At 37.5% G+C, this 19,585-nt stretch overlaps 1 protein-coding gene across 1 annotated transcript in view; it reads left to right on the plus strand.

The window, feature by feature from the left end:
• VPS41 (VPS41 subunit of HOPS complex) overlaps positions 1–19,585 on the plus strand; it is a 183,990-nt gene that overhangs the window by 9,120 nt on the left and 155,285 nt on the right. The window contains exon 2 of the mRNA XM_037507289.2: positions 2,839–2,877. Coding sequence (XP_037363186.1) covers positions 2,839–2,877 — 39 coding nt within the window. The remainder of the gene's footprint in view (positions 1–2,838; positions 2,878–19,585) is intronic.

Below are 19,585 nucleotides of genomic sequence, written 5' to 3' on the forward strand. Positions count from 1 at the left end.
TTTATTTGAAAGATAGTGTGTGGGGCCTCCCCTGGTGGCGCAGCGGTTGAGCGCTGGGCTGCAAGGCTCAACCTGTGAGGGTCCCACATGGCGCGCAGACCTCTCCTGACGCTCTCTGTTCACCTCAGCAGTGTACTTCATAAGTCTGCCTGTTCTGTTCCTCGCTCTGGCTCTGGTGAATTCTCTCACCCTCCCGTGCTTCTGACTGTACCCAGTGCTTGCATAAGTAAATCAATAAATCTTAAAAAAAAGAAAAAGAAAGAAAGAAAAGCAGTGTGTGAAGTTAATAAATGTTTGAAAATCACTGCTACCTTCTAAATCATAACCTTTCTCAAAGTTCAGCCTTGCTTCTTGGATGGCTGTGAGGCCATTCACTTTTACGTGTTCTTGTTTGCTGCTCTGTAGAGCACTAAGCAGAGGAGCTTAATGAATGATAGATACTAAGAAATAAGACCAGTCTAATTCCTGAAATCACTCATGAATTACTTTGGTAGGATTATGGAGAAAACTGTGCTTTTTTAGAGGCCACAGCTGTGTTTGGGAGATTGTGCTGGTGCTGAGTGTATGTCTGATCGTGGCCTGGAGAAAATGTTCCTGGTTGAGTCAGGCACCCATAAGAAACTTCTCTGAGCACCTAGTTATCCCTGAAGACTCAGTATCTGAGATCTGCATACTCCTGAGGCATCAGATTCTGGCACTGCCTGCTTTCTGGTGAGGAATAAGAGTATCATTTGATTTTCATGTTTCGGATTGAAATCACTTTGTCTTTATTTTTTTTTAAAGATTTATTTATTTATTTATACAAGCACTGGGTACAGTCAGAAGTGCAGGAGGGTGAGAGAATTCACCAGAGTCAGAGCAGGGAACAGAACAGGCAGACTGATGAAATACACTGCTGAGGGGAGCAGCGGGCGACTGGAGACATCTGTGCGCCATGTGGGACCCTCGACCAGCGGCCGGGGATCGAACCAGCATTGCAGAGGCTGCAGGCAGCTTTGCAACCCAGCGCTCAACCGCTGTGCCACCAGGGAGACCCAGAAATCACTTTGTCTTAATGACAAATACAAGTGGGACATTTGTCCTTTTACCTCTTTGCTTGTTTGAATAGACTCTAAATAAAAAAATAAAATTTTTCTCAGGTTTAATGTAATTTTTTAGAAAATAGTAGTCAAGTGTCCTTTTAGAATTCTAGTGTTGGGAAATCAGGATGAATCTAGTGTGGTTATGGTATAGGTGGGAGTTTTGTTTTGCTAATGTTACTAACTTAATATACAGTGACTCTTGGGGCTCCAAGGCATGTTAGAAGTTATTAAATTCAACCTCTAAGCCTCAGTGTTCTTACCTAAGGGGCCATTAAGAAATTTCAAAATGCTATGTATAAAACATTTAGCGTTATGAACAATTTACAATAGCTATTCAGTAAAGATATCAGAATAACGACTATTAATATTGAGTGGTGTCCAAAAGAGGAGGAACAGGATGGTAAGTAAACTAAAACCAGGAAGCGGGGGTAGTTAGCACATTGGAGAAACAGTTGAGAAGGGAGGCATGGAAGGTGTCATTTTCTGGAGAACTGTCAAGTAGAATATTTGCATTTCATATGTGTCTTATTGGTGCTAAGAACAAAAATGACTGTTGGAGAGACTGTAGCTCCAAATTAATGAGACCATTCTAAGGCTTAGATTAACATTAAATTAAATGGACTGCATTGAGATATAGAGGAGATTCTCATGTTCATCAGGATAATGTTATAACTACAGTAACATTGTTAATTAGAAGTCACATCCATCCCTATTTTTCAGATGACCTTTGAAGGCAGGGTCTAGATTATTCAGTTTTTCCAGAGGCTGCCTGACATCTTCTTAGCTCTTTCTGATTTTCGGTGAATAAAGTTAAAATGTTTTCAAGCACCAGATTTGCATTTATCCTGTTATTCAATTTGTACTGAGTAATATATGCATCTTTCTTTAAAATATTTTTTTTCTTGAAAAAAATGTCTTTGCCTCATTTTTTGGGGTTCTTTATTTCATGGATTGTTGTAAAATGCTTACATTCAGTGTCAGCATATTAGTTGTAACCTTTTATTGCTATTGATATCTATAAGTACGTTAAGTAAATCTTCATTTTGCTGACCTCTTTGAGGATGCGTGGCATCAGCACATTCTCTCTTCTGTGGACAGGTGAGAGATTAGCAGGATCAAGTCGATTTTTCCCTTTTTGCTTTGTTTTCTCCAGAGCAGCAAGATTCATTGTCTGGCAAGAGGGAAACTGTGTTAAATGGCAGAATTTGTCTCCCGGTTAATGGCTTAAAGAGTGAATGTAAATTATACAGCTTGTTTGCACAGTGTCCGATCTGTACCTCTGTAAGGGAATTCTTTTGTAAAAGCTGTTTAACCAAGACAATCATTTTGACTCTGCCAGATTAATAGCACAGTAATTAATAGCATAAGAGCTTTCCATATAAAAATTGGGTTATAGATAATTTGAAACGGCAGTTTCTTCTTCCCTCCTGAGATCACTAAGACTCTTTGCTAGACCGATTTCATTTTTTAGGGAAAAGCCTTGCCATTTCCATGATAATTCCTGGGGTCATTTGCTGACTTGCAGATGATCACTGGAGGGAGGTCAGTTACAGCAATGGGTCCATGTGGCCCCAGACTAACCCAGTCTGCCCTGTGGGGTGTGTAGAGGCTGCAGGGGGCCTATGAGAGCTGGGATATGTGAGTCCTTTAAACTGTAATTATAAATCACCTCCACTGAAGGGGAGGTAGGAACATGAGGACAAATTTTTATTTTTTTTTCATCTGTTCTGATCATTTCCCCCTGTATACTTTGTAGGAAACTGGATCTCTAGAAGAATCTACAGATGAGTCTGAGGTAAGATGATGATTTAGTAGTCTTGGCATTTCTAGCTAACTGTTTTGTTGTTTTGAACGTGTTCTGCTTGCTACACGCAGCTCTCTCAGGGGCTGGGGTGGTGTGGTTGGGCTGGAGGTGATTGAGCCTTGGGGAAGAACATGCCAGTGATCTTTAGAAATATTAAATGGTTTAGCTCACAAAATAAGCAGGAAAAGGAACAAAAAGTTTTCTCCTGATCTTGTACAGTATTTTAACGAGAAGCATATTGGCAGTGGGCCATTAATGCAAATTTTTCTAATTTTGACACCTTAAATGCCTGTTTTTACAATAGCCATTATAGGTTCTGCCATATTTACTCTTTCTCCATTCTTTTAATAACTGTGACATGCTCATTGGTGTAATTTCTGAGTCATTGGAATTATGATTTATTTCATAAAATTAAAAGGGAAATAACATCTTAAAATCTGTTAGGAAGCTGTGTTAAAGATTGTATATTAATGAGAAAATAGTAATATATTACTATTTAAAAAATCTGTTTTCAAGACTATGAATAAGAAATAAGTGTAACATACTGGGGTTGGGGGACAGTGAACTATGAATGAACACTGTGGGTCTCTAGGTGAGTATGCCTTGGTGACATGCATCTGAGTAGGTGTGATCCTATGCCACTCAATCACATGCAGTGTTGTGAAACAGAGTTCCCTCAATAAAGAAAAAAGTATAATCATTTCTTGGCCTTTTGACGAAGATCAAATGAAAAAGTCTGTCTTCATAACAAAACAAAGAAATACAACAATGACACAGATTATCAACTTTATAAATGGATTAATAAGAATAATTGCATTTTTTCTTTTTAATATTTCATTTAGCTCAGGAATATCAAAAACATACATAGGATTACCTGCTGGAAATCCACACCAATGTAACCGTAGCCATTATAGTCTGTAAACTCGGGTTGGTATTGCATGTAGTTATTACATGAATTTTGTTTGCTTTTTTAGGGGCGAGTAGGCTTCAACATATTACTGCGAAGAACATTTCATATATTATACCATCATGCACTACAGCCTGGTAGTTTGACCTTACAGTTGTGGTTCCTACCATTTTCACTACTAAAGATCTCTGATCACCTCTCAGTAAATCCTAATAAGGAATTACTGAGATGTCTGTATATAGAATATAATATTTGCTGGTTTTTAAACAAAAAATGAGTGGCACAGGATCACACCTACTCAGATGCATGTCACCATGGAAAGCATTTCAAGTCACCATTCTTAGTTTTGGAAATTTGTAGTTATCTGAGGATCTCATATTCTCAGAATCACTGCAGTGTTTAGCCCTGTTCAGGAATTTCCTTATAACACAAGGAGGGTTTGGTCAGCCACCTCAATCTAAATCTTGCCACACATCCTTCAAACACTAAAGGGATCCACAAGGAGAGCATACAAAAATACACATAATGCATCCCTCCAGTGTGATTAGAAAACAGCATATTGTACACCTCACTGTAAGTAAGGAAGTAAATATCTGAAATCAGCAGAGCCAGTTCTGGGTTGATTCTAGAGCAAGAGTCAAATGGAGATTGAATGGTTGAATGGAAATGAAGGGAGTAGCTGAGAAATAGATTCAAGCTCAAGTCCCCAGACTCTAGGCTCTTTTTGTCATTTTGCCTTTTAGCTCTGGGGTCTTCTGCGAGGTCCGTGTATCAGTTATTCTTCATATTTTCTGTGTCACCCTGGAACTAGCACCCAACTCTTCTGTTCTTTAACTTTCTCATGTGGAAAATAGGGGTTATTGCTACCTGGTATGCCTAGTGTGAGGAGTTAGGTAAGATTAATGGGTTCAAAACATCTTGCATGGTGCCTACCTCATGGGAAGTACTCTGGGTACTAGTGATCTTCAGCTTGTATTTTAGATGTGGTGCTGGTGGCTTATTTTATAGTCTGGTACTACAGCCTGAGATCTTGGAGAGACTCCCCACTGGCTTTTGGAAAGTGGCTACTCTCCCAGTTTATTGTTTCCTGTGAGTTTTTGAATCAGCAAAGTAGTCAGGCTGGTGATAGCTCAGCTAAGTAATAGTTTGATTTGCAGTCCATTCTTAGGAGAGGTTTTTTTCTTGTTTTTCTCACTCAGTTTGAATACCTTCCAGTCCTAGGATTGATTTTGGTTGACATTTTTTTTTTTTCTCTCAGAACTTGAGAAATGCTGTGCCACTTCTCTCTGGCCTCTGTCATTTCAAATGAGAAATCAATTGTCAATTGAATTGGTGGTCCTCCATAAGTAATGTGTCATGTTTCCCTAGCTGCTCTCGTTTTTTTTTTTTGTTTGCTTGTTTTTTTTTTTTAGTTTTCAGAACTTTAATTATGATGTCTGTTGCCATGAATTTTTTTGATTTCTCTTATTTGGGGTGTAATCAGCTTTCTTGACTGTTAGGGTTATGTCCTTCACCAGATTTGGAAAGTTTTCAGTCATTATTTCTTTGAATACTTTTTCAGTTCTACTTTGTTCTCTTCTTCTGGGACATTGATGAATGTGAATGTTAGCCCTTTTGGATATTGTTCCATAAGTTCCTGAGACTATTCATTTTCTTTAGTCTGTTTTCACCCTGTTGTTCAGAAAGGGTAAATTCTGATGCTCTATCCTCAAGTTCATTGGTTCTGTGCTATATCATCTTCACACTACTATTGAAGGATTTCTTTCGGTAAGTGATTTCTTTTGGGTTTGTACTTTCCAGGTCTAAATTTTCCAATTTTTGAAGACTTGAGTTTCTTGAGATACTAGATTGTTTCAAGAGAATTTATATTTGCTTGCTGAAACATTTTTATAGTGGCTGCTTTAAATTCCTTGCCAGGTAATTCCAATATCTGATTCATTTTAATACATGAGAGGATAAATAATGAAGAATCATCAGTGTTTTCATGTCCACTTACAACATATCATGCATTGTGCCAAGTGTTTTATATGGATTATCTCATGTAATATTGCAGATGGAACCATCGGGGGTATATTAGGCAGGAAAAACTGATTTTACTGCAGTAATAAATGCTCTAGAATTGTAGTGACTTAATATACATAGATTTAATTCTGAATAGAATCATTAGTACAAGGAAAGCAAATTGAGGCATCAGCAATACAGAAGCAGCATCATTTTTCCCAGGGTCTTTTGTACATATGGACATGAAACAGCTCTGCATTGTGGAGGTATTTTTTTTTTTTTTAAACCCTTCTTGCTTTGAATTGGTTCTTGGTGTGTTATTTATTTAGAAGTATATTCTCCCTTTTCTTAGAAAAGTTTAGTGTGTTGTCCAAAGAACTTTGCAGTAGAAGTAGAAATAGAAGTGTCAAATTGTTAAACTAACATTTCAAGATTAAACTTGCATAGCAAATAGAAGAATGAGGGAAATCTATCAGGCTAAAGAAGGACAGCAAGGACAGATGACAGCACCTAATAGAAAGTGATATGCAGTGAGGTCTCCTTTGTACTAGGTCAGGGTTCCAGTGGCTTTTTGTTATTCCTGAATACAAATGATTTGCTTCACCAAGACTTACTCTGCCTCTAGTGTGTTCACTGAAGCCAAGATAGAATGTAAATTACCTTACATTGTGCCTGGGCTATGGCACACAGTAACAGGATACTTAATTAGTGTGACCTCTGTCTTTATAATCTTGTTGCCATTGTTTGTAAAAATGCCTCCTAAAACAGATACCCATTTGGAGCTGACTTAGTTATTGCAAATAGCACAATTAGGGGGTCTTGAATATATTGGATGTATTAATTTTAATAAAACTAAGTGGGTTAACAACTAAATCTATTTAAAATAAGCCTATATGCAATTTATGTTGAATGAGAAATGAAATTTAAGGTGAAGTACAACTTCTAGATACATCAGCCATAGTGAAAGTTCTTTTTTAGTTTTGTTAAAAGGAAACCAGTTATTGTGAGAATTTGGGAGATAACTTTTTGTAATCTGAAAATTCATCACAAAAAGTAATTTATCTTACCTGATGGGTAGAACATTGTGAATCATTTATTGAAAATTAAATTGATTCTTAACATTTATTAATTTTAATAAACAAATTTAAAGCAACCAGTAATTAAAATGATATGTCCTGTCATGAGATTGATTGCTGAGAAAACTGTGGTGCATGAGGTTATAATATTATATCCTTTCCAAATAGCCCTTGGGTTAAAAATTTGTTCTTTCACTTAATGAGCTATTAATATTAACGGGTTCTGCTGATTATGGTATCATTCAGGCATGGATAAACATTTCCTTTGAAGCATATATTATAAAAATTATATGTTTGGAAACTTAGTGGAAACTTTCTCGATGCAAATATAGATTTTTCAGTTTGTATTTTTGCCATTTGCTAGAGATTGAAAAGATAAATGTGGCTCTTTCTGGTATGATATACTTTAAAAATTTATAATTTTACTACCTAGGAGAAAAGTTAGGTTATCCAAAATGGACCAATTGATCATTTTTTCATTCAGCAAATATTTATTAAGTACTATTGTGTTCCAGATGCTAAAATACACCAGTATTTGATAGGAAGTAGACAGTACACACTGAACCATACATACCAGGTGGTAATAAATATTGTGGATTAAATAAACAAGTGTAAGAGGAATATGGATTGAGTTATACTAGGTGCTTGGGGGAGTCCTCTGATAGGATAATATAGAGTCAGTATTTCTGGGGGAAAGGTCTCATATGTAGAGGAGCAAGTATAAAATAATACCTTGAAATGGGATCATGCCATTCTTCAAAGAAATAGAACAAATATTGATGAAATTCATGTGGAGCCACAAAAAAACCTCAGCTTGCCAAAGCTCTCCTGACTAAAAAGGAGAATGGAGGTATCATACTACCAGGCTTCAAACTATACTATAAAGCCATAGTAATGAAAATAGCATGGTACTAGAACAAAAACAGACACACAGATGAATGGAATCCAAAAGAAAACCTAGAAATCTGGCCACATGTATATGGACAACTAATCTTTGACAAAGGAGCAAAGAATATGCAAAGGAACAAGGACATTTTGTTCAATAAATGGTGCTGGGAAAACTGAACCACCACATGCAAAAGAATGAAACTATACTACTACCTCACACCATGCACAAAAACCAATTCAAAATGGATAAAAAAATTGAACAAAAGACCTGAAACCATAAAATATATAGAAGAAAATATAGGCAAAGCACTACAAGACATACATCTCAATAACATCTTTAAAGACTCATCCCCCAAAGCAAAGAAAGTGAAGAAAAAAATAAACAGCTGGGATTACATCAAACTTAAAAGCTTCTGTACAGCAAAAGAGACATTAACCAATATAAAGAGACACCCTACTGATTGGAAGAAGACTGATCACAAAGATTTACAAAGAGATCACATGACTCAACAAAAACAAAGTAAACATTCCAGTCAAAAATGGGCAGAAGCGCTAAAAAGACACTTCTCCAAAGAGGAAATGCAAATGTTCAACATCACTTATAAGCAGGGAAACATAGATCAAAACCACAATGAGATACCACCTTTCACCTGGGAGAATGGCACATATTTAAAAACTGGCAAGAACAAATATTGGCGAGGATGTAGAGAAAAAGAAACTCTCCTGCACTGTTGGTGGGAATGTAAACTGGTCCAAACACTATGGATAGCTGTGTGGAAGTTCCTAAAATTAGTAAAAATGGAGCTACCATATCACCTAGCAATTCCACTCCTAGGGATCTACCCAAAGAACACAGAAACATTAATGCAAAAGGATACCTGCACCCCTATGTTTATTGCAGCAATATTTACAATAGGTAGATATGGAAACAACCCAAATGCCCCAAAATAGATGACCAGATCAAAAAGATATGGTGTATGTACACAATGGAATAGTATTCAGCAATCAAAAAAAGATAAACTCATGCCATTTGCAGCAACATGGATGGAGCTGGAAGGGATTATGCTCAGTGATATAAACCAGAGGGGAAAAAATAGTATCAGATGGTTTCACTTATAGGAGAAATATAGGGGAATCAAATAAGGGATCAAACAATTAGTAATAATAACAAAACAATAATAAAAATTAACAGGCAACTATAAATCAGAGACATTCTGCAGGGAGGGGGAGGGAAAGGAATCAAAACAGGGGAGGGAAAAGCACAAGGGACTATGGCAATCATGCACGGGTTAATTGGTTGTGGGGATTTTATGGGGACTGCATCTGAGAGGAGAAAACAAACATTGTACAAAAATGAACAATGATGTAAAATATATATAAATTAAATAATTTAAAAAAAAGACAAAGACAGAAGGGTGGCAAGAGGAGAAAAAGGAGAAGAAAAAAAAATGGGCTCATGCTAATGCTAGGATGACCCCACTTCTGTACTATGAGTGGGGCTGGGGCAGGTGGAGGAAATAATGTCTGAGAAGTAATGGGTGGCCAAGAATATAGAACCTGGGCCTCCCTGGTGGCACAAGGGATTAGGATGCAACCTATGAAGCTATATGCAACAACTGCAGCGCGAGTTTAATCCCCGGCCAGGGAGCTACCCACGTGGTGGAGCAGACCTTTCCTGACTCGCATGCTGCTCCCCTCAGCAGTGTATATCAGTCAGTCTGCCTGTTCTGTTCCCCACTCTGTCTCTGGTGAATCCTCTCACTACCCACACCTCTGTCCTGTACCCCAGTTCTGTATGCATAAATAAAAATAAATCTTTTTTAAAAAAAGAATATAGAACCTGCAAATCAGTTTATGGACTTTGCATTTTGCTGTGAGTTAGATAGGAAATCACTGGAAGGTATTGTTTTAGTAAAATCACCCTGGATGCTGTTTGAAAAACAACTGTTGGGTGGGGAAAAAGTAGGACACAGCAGGCCAATTATGAGGTGCTAGCCTAGAGTATTTAGGCTATTTTTTTAAAGTAGAACCAGTGGATTTTCTGGTTTTACACCAGGGGGTGTAAATGAAAGAGAGGAATCAGATGAGCATCTAGAAAGATGAAGTTGTTGTTAAGTAGTAGAAGAAAACTAGTTGGAGCTGGATTTGGTGCTCATTGTGAGGTGGTTGTGGTGGTAGAAAGGGTAAATCAGAAGGTCCATTTGGAGCTTAAGTTGGAGGTATCAATTTAACATCCAAATGGAAATGTCAAATGGGTAGTGAAAGAAAGGGTGGATGTGTGGGCTGGAGACAGAAGTTTGTGCCAGCATTTCCATGATGCTTAAAGCCATGAAACTCAGTAAGGTCAGATTAATGAGAGACTTAGTGTCTTTACCTTGAGGCTACTGCAGTATTTCAGAGATCTGGTAGATGAAGAGAAATCAGCAAAAGAGATTGAGAAGGAGCAGCCAGTGAGTAGGAAGAGTGAGTGGCATCCAAGAGCGAGTAGCATCCCGGAAGCCAAGGAACAAAATAGAGCATGGCCCACTATACCAAAAGCTGCTGAGGGGAAGAATAAGATGAGGTCTAGGGATTTCCCTTGGATTTACAAAGACCATTTGTACTTCGGATAAGAGTACTGGTGGTCACTGGTGTTGGTGGGGCCTGACTCCTCTCTCAAAAAACAAACAAACCAAAAAAACACCCAAAATGGTGGTATCTAGAAAGTTCATAAAGGTCATGTATGTTTAGCATTTTTCCTGGCATTAGAAGGTTTTTAATGAACTTACCGCTGTTGGTCTTTTGTTATTTTTGTCCTGTTTTGTGCCAGGCACTTTCATGAAGGCAAGGATCCAGTTCCCATTACCTAGCAGTACTGCTTTTGAATAAAAAATAAATGGATTTCATTAGTCCTCACAATAGTTAATGTGAAGTTGGCATCATGTCCTTATTTTGGATATGGTGAAATCAGGACTTTGAGAGGACCCTTTGTCAAGCAACAGTTACCAAATACTATCCTGACCTCATGACTCAAGCTGAGAACTGCTTTATTCCACCTGGTGTCCTCAAATTGATGATGGTGTAGGTTAGGGATATTTAAGAACTGTATTTTGGCTTTGGGCTTGCCTGGGGGCATTTGGCCCTAGAGCCTACCATCATTTTTGTCCTCTCTGATCCATTTGTTAATCTCAGTACCAAGTTAAATAGTGGTAGGCAGTTAATGGTTCCCCCAAAGATACCTATATCTTAAAGCTTTCAGCTGGTACATGATAGAGGAAATGAAGGTTGTGAATGCAATTGGCTAAGTTAGGGAATTATTCTTCATTATCCAGGTGGTACTAGGGGTCTCTACCAGTGCACAAGGGAGGTAGAAAGGGTCAGAGTGATGTGATATAAGTAGAACTTGACCTACCTTGCTAAATTTGCAGAGGCAGAGGCAGACCAGGGAGAAAAGCGCCCACAGCCAAAGACTGCAGGGGCCTTTAGAAGCTGGAGAAGACAGGGAAATGGATTCTGTTAACATGTTGATTTAGCCCAGTGAGATCTGTGTTGGAATGTAAGACAATAAATTTTGTTGTTTCAAGCCACAGAATTTATGGTAATTTGTTACAACAGTGATAGGAAACTAATACAGTAAATGATGTGATTGGACAATGTTGTTCCCTTGGCATTTTTCATTAGATTTTATTTCTCAGGGTTTTGGGAGTAAAATATAGGCAGCAAAAGAAAACATACAGAAAATAGTTGTAATAAAACTGCCAACACTTTCGGGAGCTATATTTATAACAATGAATGTGTGTCCTTTCTGATAATTGTCCAAGAATGTTGTTTAAATGACAATTGCACTTGACAATTAAAGCCTGATTCTGCACTGTCAGAACTTTAAGGCGGTCCTTTCTCTGAGGACTCAAGAAATGCTATAACAAATCCAGAACCACATAAATTTATTTTAATCCATGAGCTATTTCAGTTTTAGTGCAGTCATTATTAAATATAGAGGTTCACAGGCATCCATATTATCATAATTCTTTACAGTGTGAGTATTTTCTCCAAATACCTCAGTGGATTAAATAAATCTCATGAATTAATATCAGAAGGTTAGGGCGTGGGGGCGCATCTGATAAAGCTTAAAGTTTTAGTCTACTGTCATCAGCTCTATCAGTGATTAGACATTTTTGAGGTATTTGCCCAGTGATGGGCTACTTTTAGTCTTTACAAGGAACCAGGAGAAGCTGTTGGCTTAGTAAGTCGGGGACTATAGCATTTCCTTTTATTTTCCAAGTAACGAGATTAACACTTAGATATGTCTGGGTAATGTGATAGGAGTAAAACTCAGAAAGGAGAATATGAGTTGTACTGTTTAAATTTGGGGCCATTATACAAAAATTTAAAAAATGGCATTTTTAGTAACTGACATTCACCAGATACCAGATACTGTGTGTACATTTATTACATTTAATTCTAGTAACAATACTATGGTTATATGCTATCATTCCATATCACAAAAAAATGAGGCAACTGAGGTTTTAAGTAGCTTGCTTAGTGTATTAGGGATTCATATGGTAGAACTTGCATAAGAAAACTTTATCTTCATTTATTTTGTGACATGGCCACTTGATTATGAATTCTAGTAGATTTTTGGAGAATTTTCTCTCCCTTCTCCCTTTTTAAATCACATTAGTCCACTTTGCCAAGATTTTTGATCATCCTTATTTCTATTATTTCTTAATAGCAGCTCCTCAAGTTTTCTTTCTTTTTTTTTTTTTAAAGATTTATCCATTTTTTATTTATTTATACAATCACTGGGCACAGTCAGAAGCGCGGGAGGGTGAGAGAACTCACCAGAGCCAGAGCAGGGAGCAGAGCAGGCAGAAGGACCGAAGCACACTGCTGAGGGGAGCAGCGGGTGGCAGGAGAGGTCTGCGCGCCATGTGGGACCCTCCTCCGGTGGCCGGGGAGCAGCCGGGGATCGAACTGGTGCTGCAGAGGCTGCGGGCAGCTTTGCAACCCAGCGCCCAACCGCTGCGCCACTGGGGAGGCCCTCAAGCTTTCTTTTTATTTGAATACTTCTTGAAAAGTATATTATAGGGTGGGACTTTGTGCCATGGGTCTTCTGAACCCTTGTAAAGTGCAAATCTGCACTTTAGGCAAACCTGCAGGTGAAGCAGCCCTGAGAGAAGGTATTCTGTAGAGGGCAAGGAGTGAATGAGGGAATGAAGGCAGCTGCTCAATCCTTACTCCTGAAAGCACTGGACTGTTGCTGCTAATTTCTGTAGTGAATGGGGCAGCAAACCTGCAAGGCAACCTGTGGGGGAGGGGAGCTCTGAGTTTAAATAGCTCCCCCTTCTGGATGATTTCAGTTCTTGGGTTTCTCACCTGGGGATGTTAAGTTCTGAAATATCTCTTTTTTCTCATTTTTTAAAATTATTTTTTTACGTCATTGTTCATTTTTAAACAATATTTGCTCCACCCCCTCAGGTGTAGTCCCCATAGAGTTCCCTTCACCAATGTACCTGTGCATCATCAACTCAGTCCCTCGTGCTTCTCCCTCTCTCCCTCTAATCCCTCTTCCTCCTCCTCCCCTGCAGGATGTCTCTGATTTATAATTGTCCGTTTTTGCTTTGTTGTGTTTTGTACTGCTATTATTTTTTTTTTTTTACAGTGATGCCATGTTTGGTTCCCCTATATTCCCGCCATAAGTGAAACCATCTGATTGTTTTCTTTTTCCTTCTGGCTTATTTCACTGAGCATAATTCCTTCTAGTTTCATCCAGTTGCTATAAATGGTATGAGTTTATCTTTTTTGATTGCTGAATAATATTCCATTGTGTATATATACCACATCTTCTTGATCCAGTCATCTATTTTTGGGCATTTGGGTTGTTTCCAGGTTTTACCTATTGTAAATAGTGCTGCAATAAACATAGGTGTACAAAAGAGACATTAACCAGAACAGAGAGACCACCCCACTGATTGGGAAAAAATCTTTGCACTCTAGTCAACTGATAAGGGACTGATCAAAAAGATATACAAAGAACTCACATGACTCAACAAAAACAAAATAAACAATCCAGTCACGAAATGGGCAGAAGAACTTAAAAGACATTGCTCCAAAGAGGAAATGCAAATGGCCCACGGGCATATGAAAAAATGTTCAACATCCCTTATAATCAGGGAAAAGCAAATCAAAACCACATTGAGATAGCACCTTACACCAGTAAGCATGGCACATATCAAAAAAACTAGCAACAACAAATGCTGGCGAGGATGTGATGAAAAAGGAACTCTCCTACATTGCTGGTAGTAGTGCAAACTACTCCAACCACTATGGAAAGCTGTCTGGAGGTTCCTCAGTCTACTAAAAATGGAGCTACCATATGACCCAGCAATTTCACTCCTAGAGATCTACCCAGAGGACACAAAAACATTGATTCTTTCTTCTCATTTTTATAATGTCTTCTGGTCTGATTTGGGAGAATGGGCCAGCAGACCAGGCAAGCTCTCTGTTTTGGCAGGAGTTGCGTGCAAGGGTTCTCTTAGAGAACTAGGACCAATGGTATCTGTTTAGGACCTGAGAGATAGGTTATTATCTGAGAGATGGAAAGAGGAATATCAGGTTCCAAGAGAGATCCATAGGATATGAGAACCAATAAGGTCTGAGAGAGAAAAAAATATTTATTATAAGGAACTGGTTCATGGATTATAGAACTGACAGTTCCCAAGATCTGCAGGGAGAGTTGGCAAACTGAGACCTGAAAAAGAACTGAAGTTTCATTTCAGATCCCAACTTAGAAAAAAAGCTACCCACTTTGAAGACAAATTAGAAGAGCTCCCTTAATTGGAGGAGAGCTTTTGTTCTATCTAGATATTCAGCTGGCTGGATGGGCCCCCCCACGTTGGGGAGGGCAATCTTCTTTACTCAGTCGATCACTTAAATGTTTATCTCATCCCAAAACGCATTCACAGAAAAACCCAGCAGTAGTGATTGACCATACATCTGGGCACCACGTGGCAAAGTCAAGTTGACACAAAATTAACCTTCGTAAGCTCTAAGTTTTTGTTCTTTCCATTGAGTCTATGTCTTACTATAAGACCACATGAAAAACAATATATTTATTATTTTCCATTTTCTTTTAGCATGGCCAAAACTTCTAAATCAATTTTGAAAAAAAAAGTTGGTTACAGGTATCCATGAATTGTTTCCTGTTGATGAGAATGGCCTTCTTATTGCTGAGTGTCATATTTACATTTGATTTCAGGGGACCAAGCTTCATTCTTCAGGGTAGAAACTTTTTTTAATTAATGATTTTTTAAAAATTTACTTATTTTTGTATTATAAATCAGAAACAAATGTTGAACTTTGTAAATGCTGTTTCAGTGTCTGTCAATATAGGCTTATAACTTTTTTAGCTCAAGAGATGAAATCAAATTTCTAAATACCCAATAATTACATGTCTGCAATATCTGACCTCAGAGGTTTCTCTTAATATGTGCTGGATTTGATTGATGATACTCTGTTCAGAATTTGTACATTTAAATTCTTACATGAAATGACTGAATTATATACACACATAAATATATTTTTCATATATATATTTATTTATTTTGATGTATTCTTCGGGAGTTTTGAAATCAAGATTATGCCATCTTTTCAATAATTGGGAAGTTTTTGATATTTTCCCTGTTACAGGATAGTTTACATAACTTAAATTTTCTGTTGATTGTTTTCAATAGAACTTGCTGCCAAAACAGTGCAGGCCAGATATTTTTATGCAGGAGCTAAGTAGTACTCTGATGACTTTCATATTTATTTGTCTTTACAAATAACTAATCCTTGGACTTATAAATCATTTGTTTTTCTGGTGTATTAATGCATTTTCATATTTTTACCTTTATTAGTGTTCTCTGATTTCCTGAAGTACCCACATTTTGCTCCTAGTGTTCACTTGGTCGGTCAGTGCTGACAGCCACAACTCCTGTATCCTCAGGATGCGCTGTCCAGCTTTAAGGATTTGTAATCTCTGCCAGTAGGCAAAAAGATGCCTAGGCAGATGGTGACCAGGCAGCGAGTGCAAGTGCAAGTGCAGGAGTGAAGAACCAGCAGGTCGTTTCCTTCTTGAGAATAGCTCCTCAGGGGTGGGTATCTTGGTGCAGAGGTGCAGGTGCCCAGTCATTTGTACAGAGGGTTGGTGGAAGAGCAAAAAGCATCTTTCTACCTTTTATTTAGGTGGTTTATGTTTTCACAAATCAAAGTAAGGTGCACCATGAATTCTAATTCATATGCAGTATATGTATTAGATTTTCCTTGATTTTGGTTATAGTTTAAGTTTATATTGCTACTGTGGGCTTTTGTTCCTATTCTTTATGGAATATTTTGAGAAAGTATCAAAAGGGTTTGGTAGGAGTGACCAACAACGGGCTTTTTGGAACCTGTAATATGGAATGTGCAATTAAAAGATGCTGGAGAGGTATTTAATTTCCTCTGAATATAAAATGATCTCAATAATTCTTTTTCATATACCAATAAACATATAAATTATAAATAAATGTAGATTTTTCATGGAAATTGAGTTTCAGGTCCTCTGATTGATACAACTAGTTACATGAGAGAGGGACCTTCCTGCTGGCCTAGGGGTAAAGTCTCAGCCCTATCACCACTGCGGCCTGGCCTGGGTTCGATCCCTGGGTTCAATCCCTAGCCAGGTTGCTAAGCCACGTGGCACAGCAGACCTCTTCTGTCTCGCCCACTGCTCCCCTCTCTCTGTATTTCAGTAGATCTGCCTGTTCTGCTCCCTACTCGGTCTCTGGTGAATCCTCTCACCTCTCCCCCATCCCCTAGCCTACATCCCAGTTATATACAAAAAGAAAAGTAAGGTAGAGAGCTTCATTTCTTTATATTTATGACTAATTCTAATTTATACTATTTCAGACTAGCCACCTTCTTCCCTCTGTTTCTGCCCTCTACCGACTTACAGCCTCCCCTTCCTGCTTCCCTCCATATCTGTAAAATAACAGAGAGTTGAAATGATCTCTGAGGTTCATTTTGACTGGTATTCTATTATTTGGATTTTCTTTTGTGAAAATCTAAATGAGAATGTGTTAGAAAAGCTTCTTACTAAACTCAGTTTGCTATTACTATGTACTTTTGTTTTCACTGGTCTTTATTAGGTACCCACAGTTTTGTTAGGTGAAGTTCAGAACAATGAAAAGGTATAAACCCTGCATCTAAGAATCTTGTGATCACCAAGGGATATTGGGACGAAAGGAAAAGAGGGTTATGTTGGCTTTAGTGGCGGAAATTGTCCACCTGAATGGCATATCTTGAAGATTGGTAAGGTTATTCCATATGGCTGGAAGGAAATGAAAAGCTTATTTGCTTTTCTCATTTTTTCCCCTCCTCTATATATTCTTATCGCTTTCCCAATATAAAATAAATGATGGGAGTTGATCCTGTTTATGGTATGTGGCTTAGGGCATGGGGACTTTCACCTTATTTTTTTCCTCCTTGAATTGAACATGAAATTCTGATACTTCGGGGCAACGGAGAGACCAGGGTTTATGAAGACTGCATATCTTGTGAATCTTAAGTAGAACTCTTCAATTATTAGAGGCTCAACTTTTTCTCAGTTTCCTAGTAAAAGTGTTATGGTAAGGAAAGCAGCTTTGAGAGATAAAAATCTTAGTTCATTTGATAAGAATTTTGAAGAGGATGTTGAACAATGGCTTTAAAAATAGTGTTTATTTCTATAATAAATATACTGTATTTTTGTTTTTTAAGAAAACTTAGACAGTGTTGGCAATAGCTCACAACATTGATTTTTATTTGCAATCTTCTGTGTTTGTCACAGCAACCCTGTTATGTAGATCTCCTGTCTTACCGGCAAAGAAACTGAAGCCTGGGAAGGTTACTATTTTGGTGTTTATTCTTCTGATTTTCTTCCCACATATGTATAGAAATGTTGTCAATTAGTTTTGGATTGTGCAAAGCAGGTTTCATGGTCTACTTTTTCACATAAGATATTTTGAAAATATTTTTCTGTTATTAAGCAATCTTAGAAAACAACTTTTAATGTCTATAATATTTAACCTTGTGAGATTTCTCAGTCTGGATTCTTGGTAGTTTTGCCAGAATAATTTTTTGTTCTGGAGATATTTGCATAGGGTGTTGAGAATCATCTCTGGTCTCACACACTGAATACTGTTTGTACCTTCTGTCCCAAGTCAGTTGAGACAACAAGAATGTCTCCAGATAGTACCAAATAAGTGTTTCTGGGGTGTGTGTGGTGGGGACAGAATCACCTCCAGTTGAGGACCTTTGATTTAAGCATGTGTATTTTATGCTTTTAAAAATAACATGGATATGAGAGACTCCTCTGAATTTTCTATCTATATGAAAAACTAGACCCCTATCATCTAGATTATATTTATCAGCTTATAATTTCAGCCACTTTTTTATTAATATGTATCTTCAGTAATACTAATATTGCTTGAAAATTAAAAAAAAATTAATGACATTATTTGCATTCATATAAGAATGTAATTGCTTATCTGTCTCCAGTCTGATGAAAAGGCATCCTGGGAGCTTTAACCACAGTTGTTTTATTGTAGATGAATTCCATTATCTCCTTGTCACTTTCTTAAAAAGTTTGGTCATTGAGGCAGCTATAATACCTTGTGTTATTAATGGAAACTAGAAGTTACTCTCTGGGCTTGTTTATGTAGTTTTCTTGATATGATTTGACATTTTAGAAGGATGGATAAACCATCTTTCCTACCAGATAGTCATCTTTTTGTATAAATAAAATCATCTTTGTGTAATAAATCTGTAGTCTACAATAATTAATAGTTGTTCTTGCCCTTTTCGGGACATAATATTCAAGGGTGAGAGGGACAATGCAAAACCAATTAACAGTCATTAGTCCTTAGTTAATTTTGAATCTTTTGGGGTCTTTTTCATGCAGTTTTTTCTCATAATGGATCTTTTCTACCTTTCCTGGAGAAGCTCAAGATAGATATGACATTTAGAGATGTCCTATATTGTCCTTGTGCATTTGCTGATACATTATAATTTCAGATAAATGTATATGCATAATATATCGTTCTTGGCTATTTTGTGTTTGTCGATAAGTCATGTTATAGAGAATAGATTTGTTCTTTAAAATTCGTTAGCTTTGTTTTTTAAACTCAAATAGTGTTTTTTTAATTGACTTACAGTATAATGTCAGTTAGGTTGTTAAAAATATTTTCTTATTTTGTATTTGGCACCATGTTTTGTTTTATTTTTTTGTTCTTTGTCTACCTTATTTAATAGATAGTAAATCATAAATAGTATATCATGGGACTTATGAATAAATGAATTACTTATGAAGAGAGAATTTTTTTAATGCAAATTTTCTAAAATTGAAATGTTCTGATCCTGGAATTTTTTTTTTAATTTTTTTATAAAGATTTATTTTTTATTTATAAAATTGCTGGGGTACAGGCCAGAGGCGCAAGAGGGTGAGAGGATTCATCAGAGACAGAGTGGGGAGCAGAACAGGCAGACAGACCGAAAGCACTGCTGAAGGGAGCAGCGGGCGTGACAGGAGGGGTCTGCTGTGCCATGTGGGAATCTCCCTGGCTGGCCGGGAATCGAACCCACTCTGCAGGAGCTGGGGACAGCTTCACAGCACTGTGCTCAACCCACTGCGCCACTGGGGAGGCTTTGATGCTAGATTTTGATAGCTTTTTCTTATGTTAAATTTATAAGGCTGACTGCCAATTTTGAATATTTCCATTCTCCACAAGGTAATTAGAATTCTAAAAAGAATGTTCTAGAGAAGGAAGGTCTTTATTTTATACTGAAGGAT

This window comes from Talpa occidentalis, unplaced genomic scaffold (genome assembly GCF_014898055.3).
Source record: "Talpa occidentalis isolate TD23 unplaced genomic scaffold, MPIMG_talOcc4v2.1, whole genome shotgun sequence".
Lineage (NCBI taxonomy): Eukaryota > Metazoa > Chordata > Mammalia > Eulipotyphla > Talpidae > Talpa > Talpa occidentalis.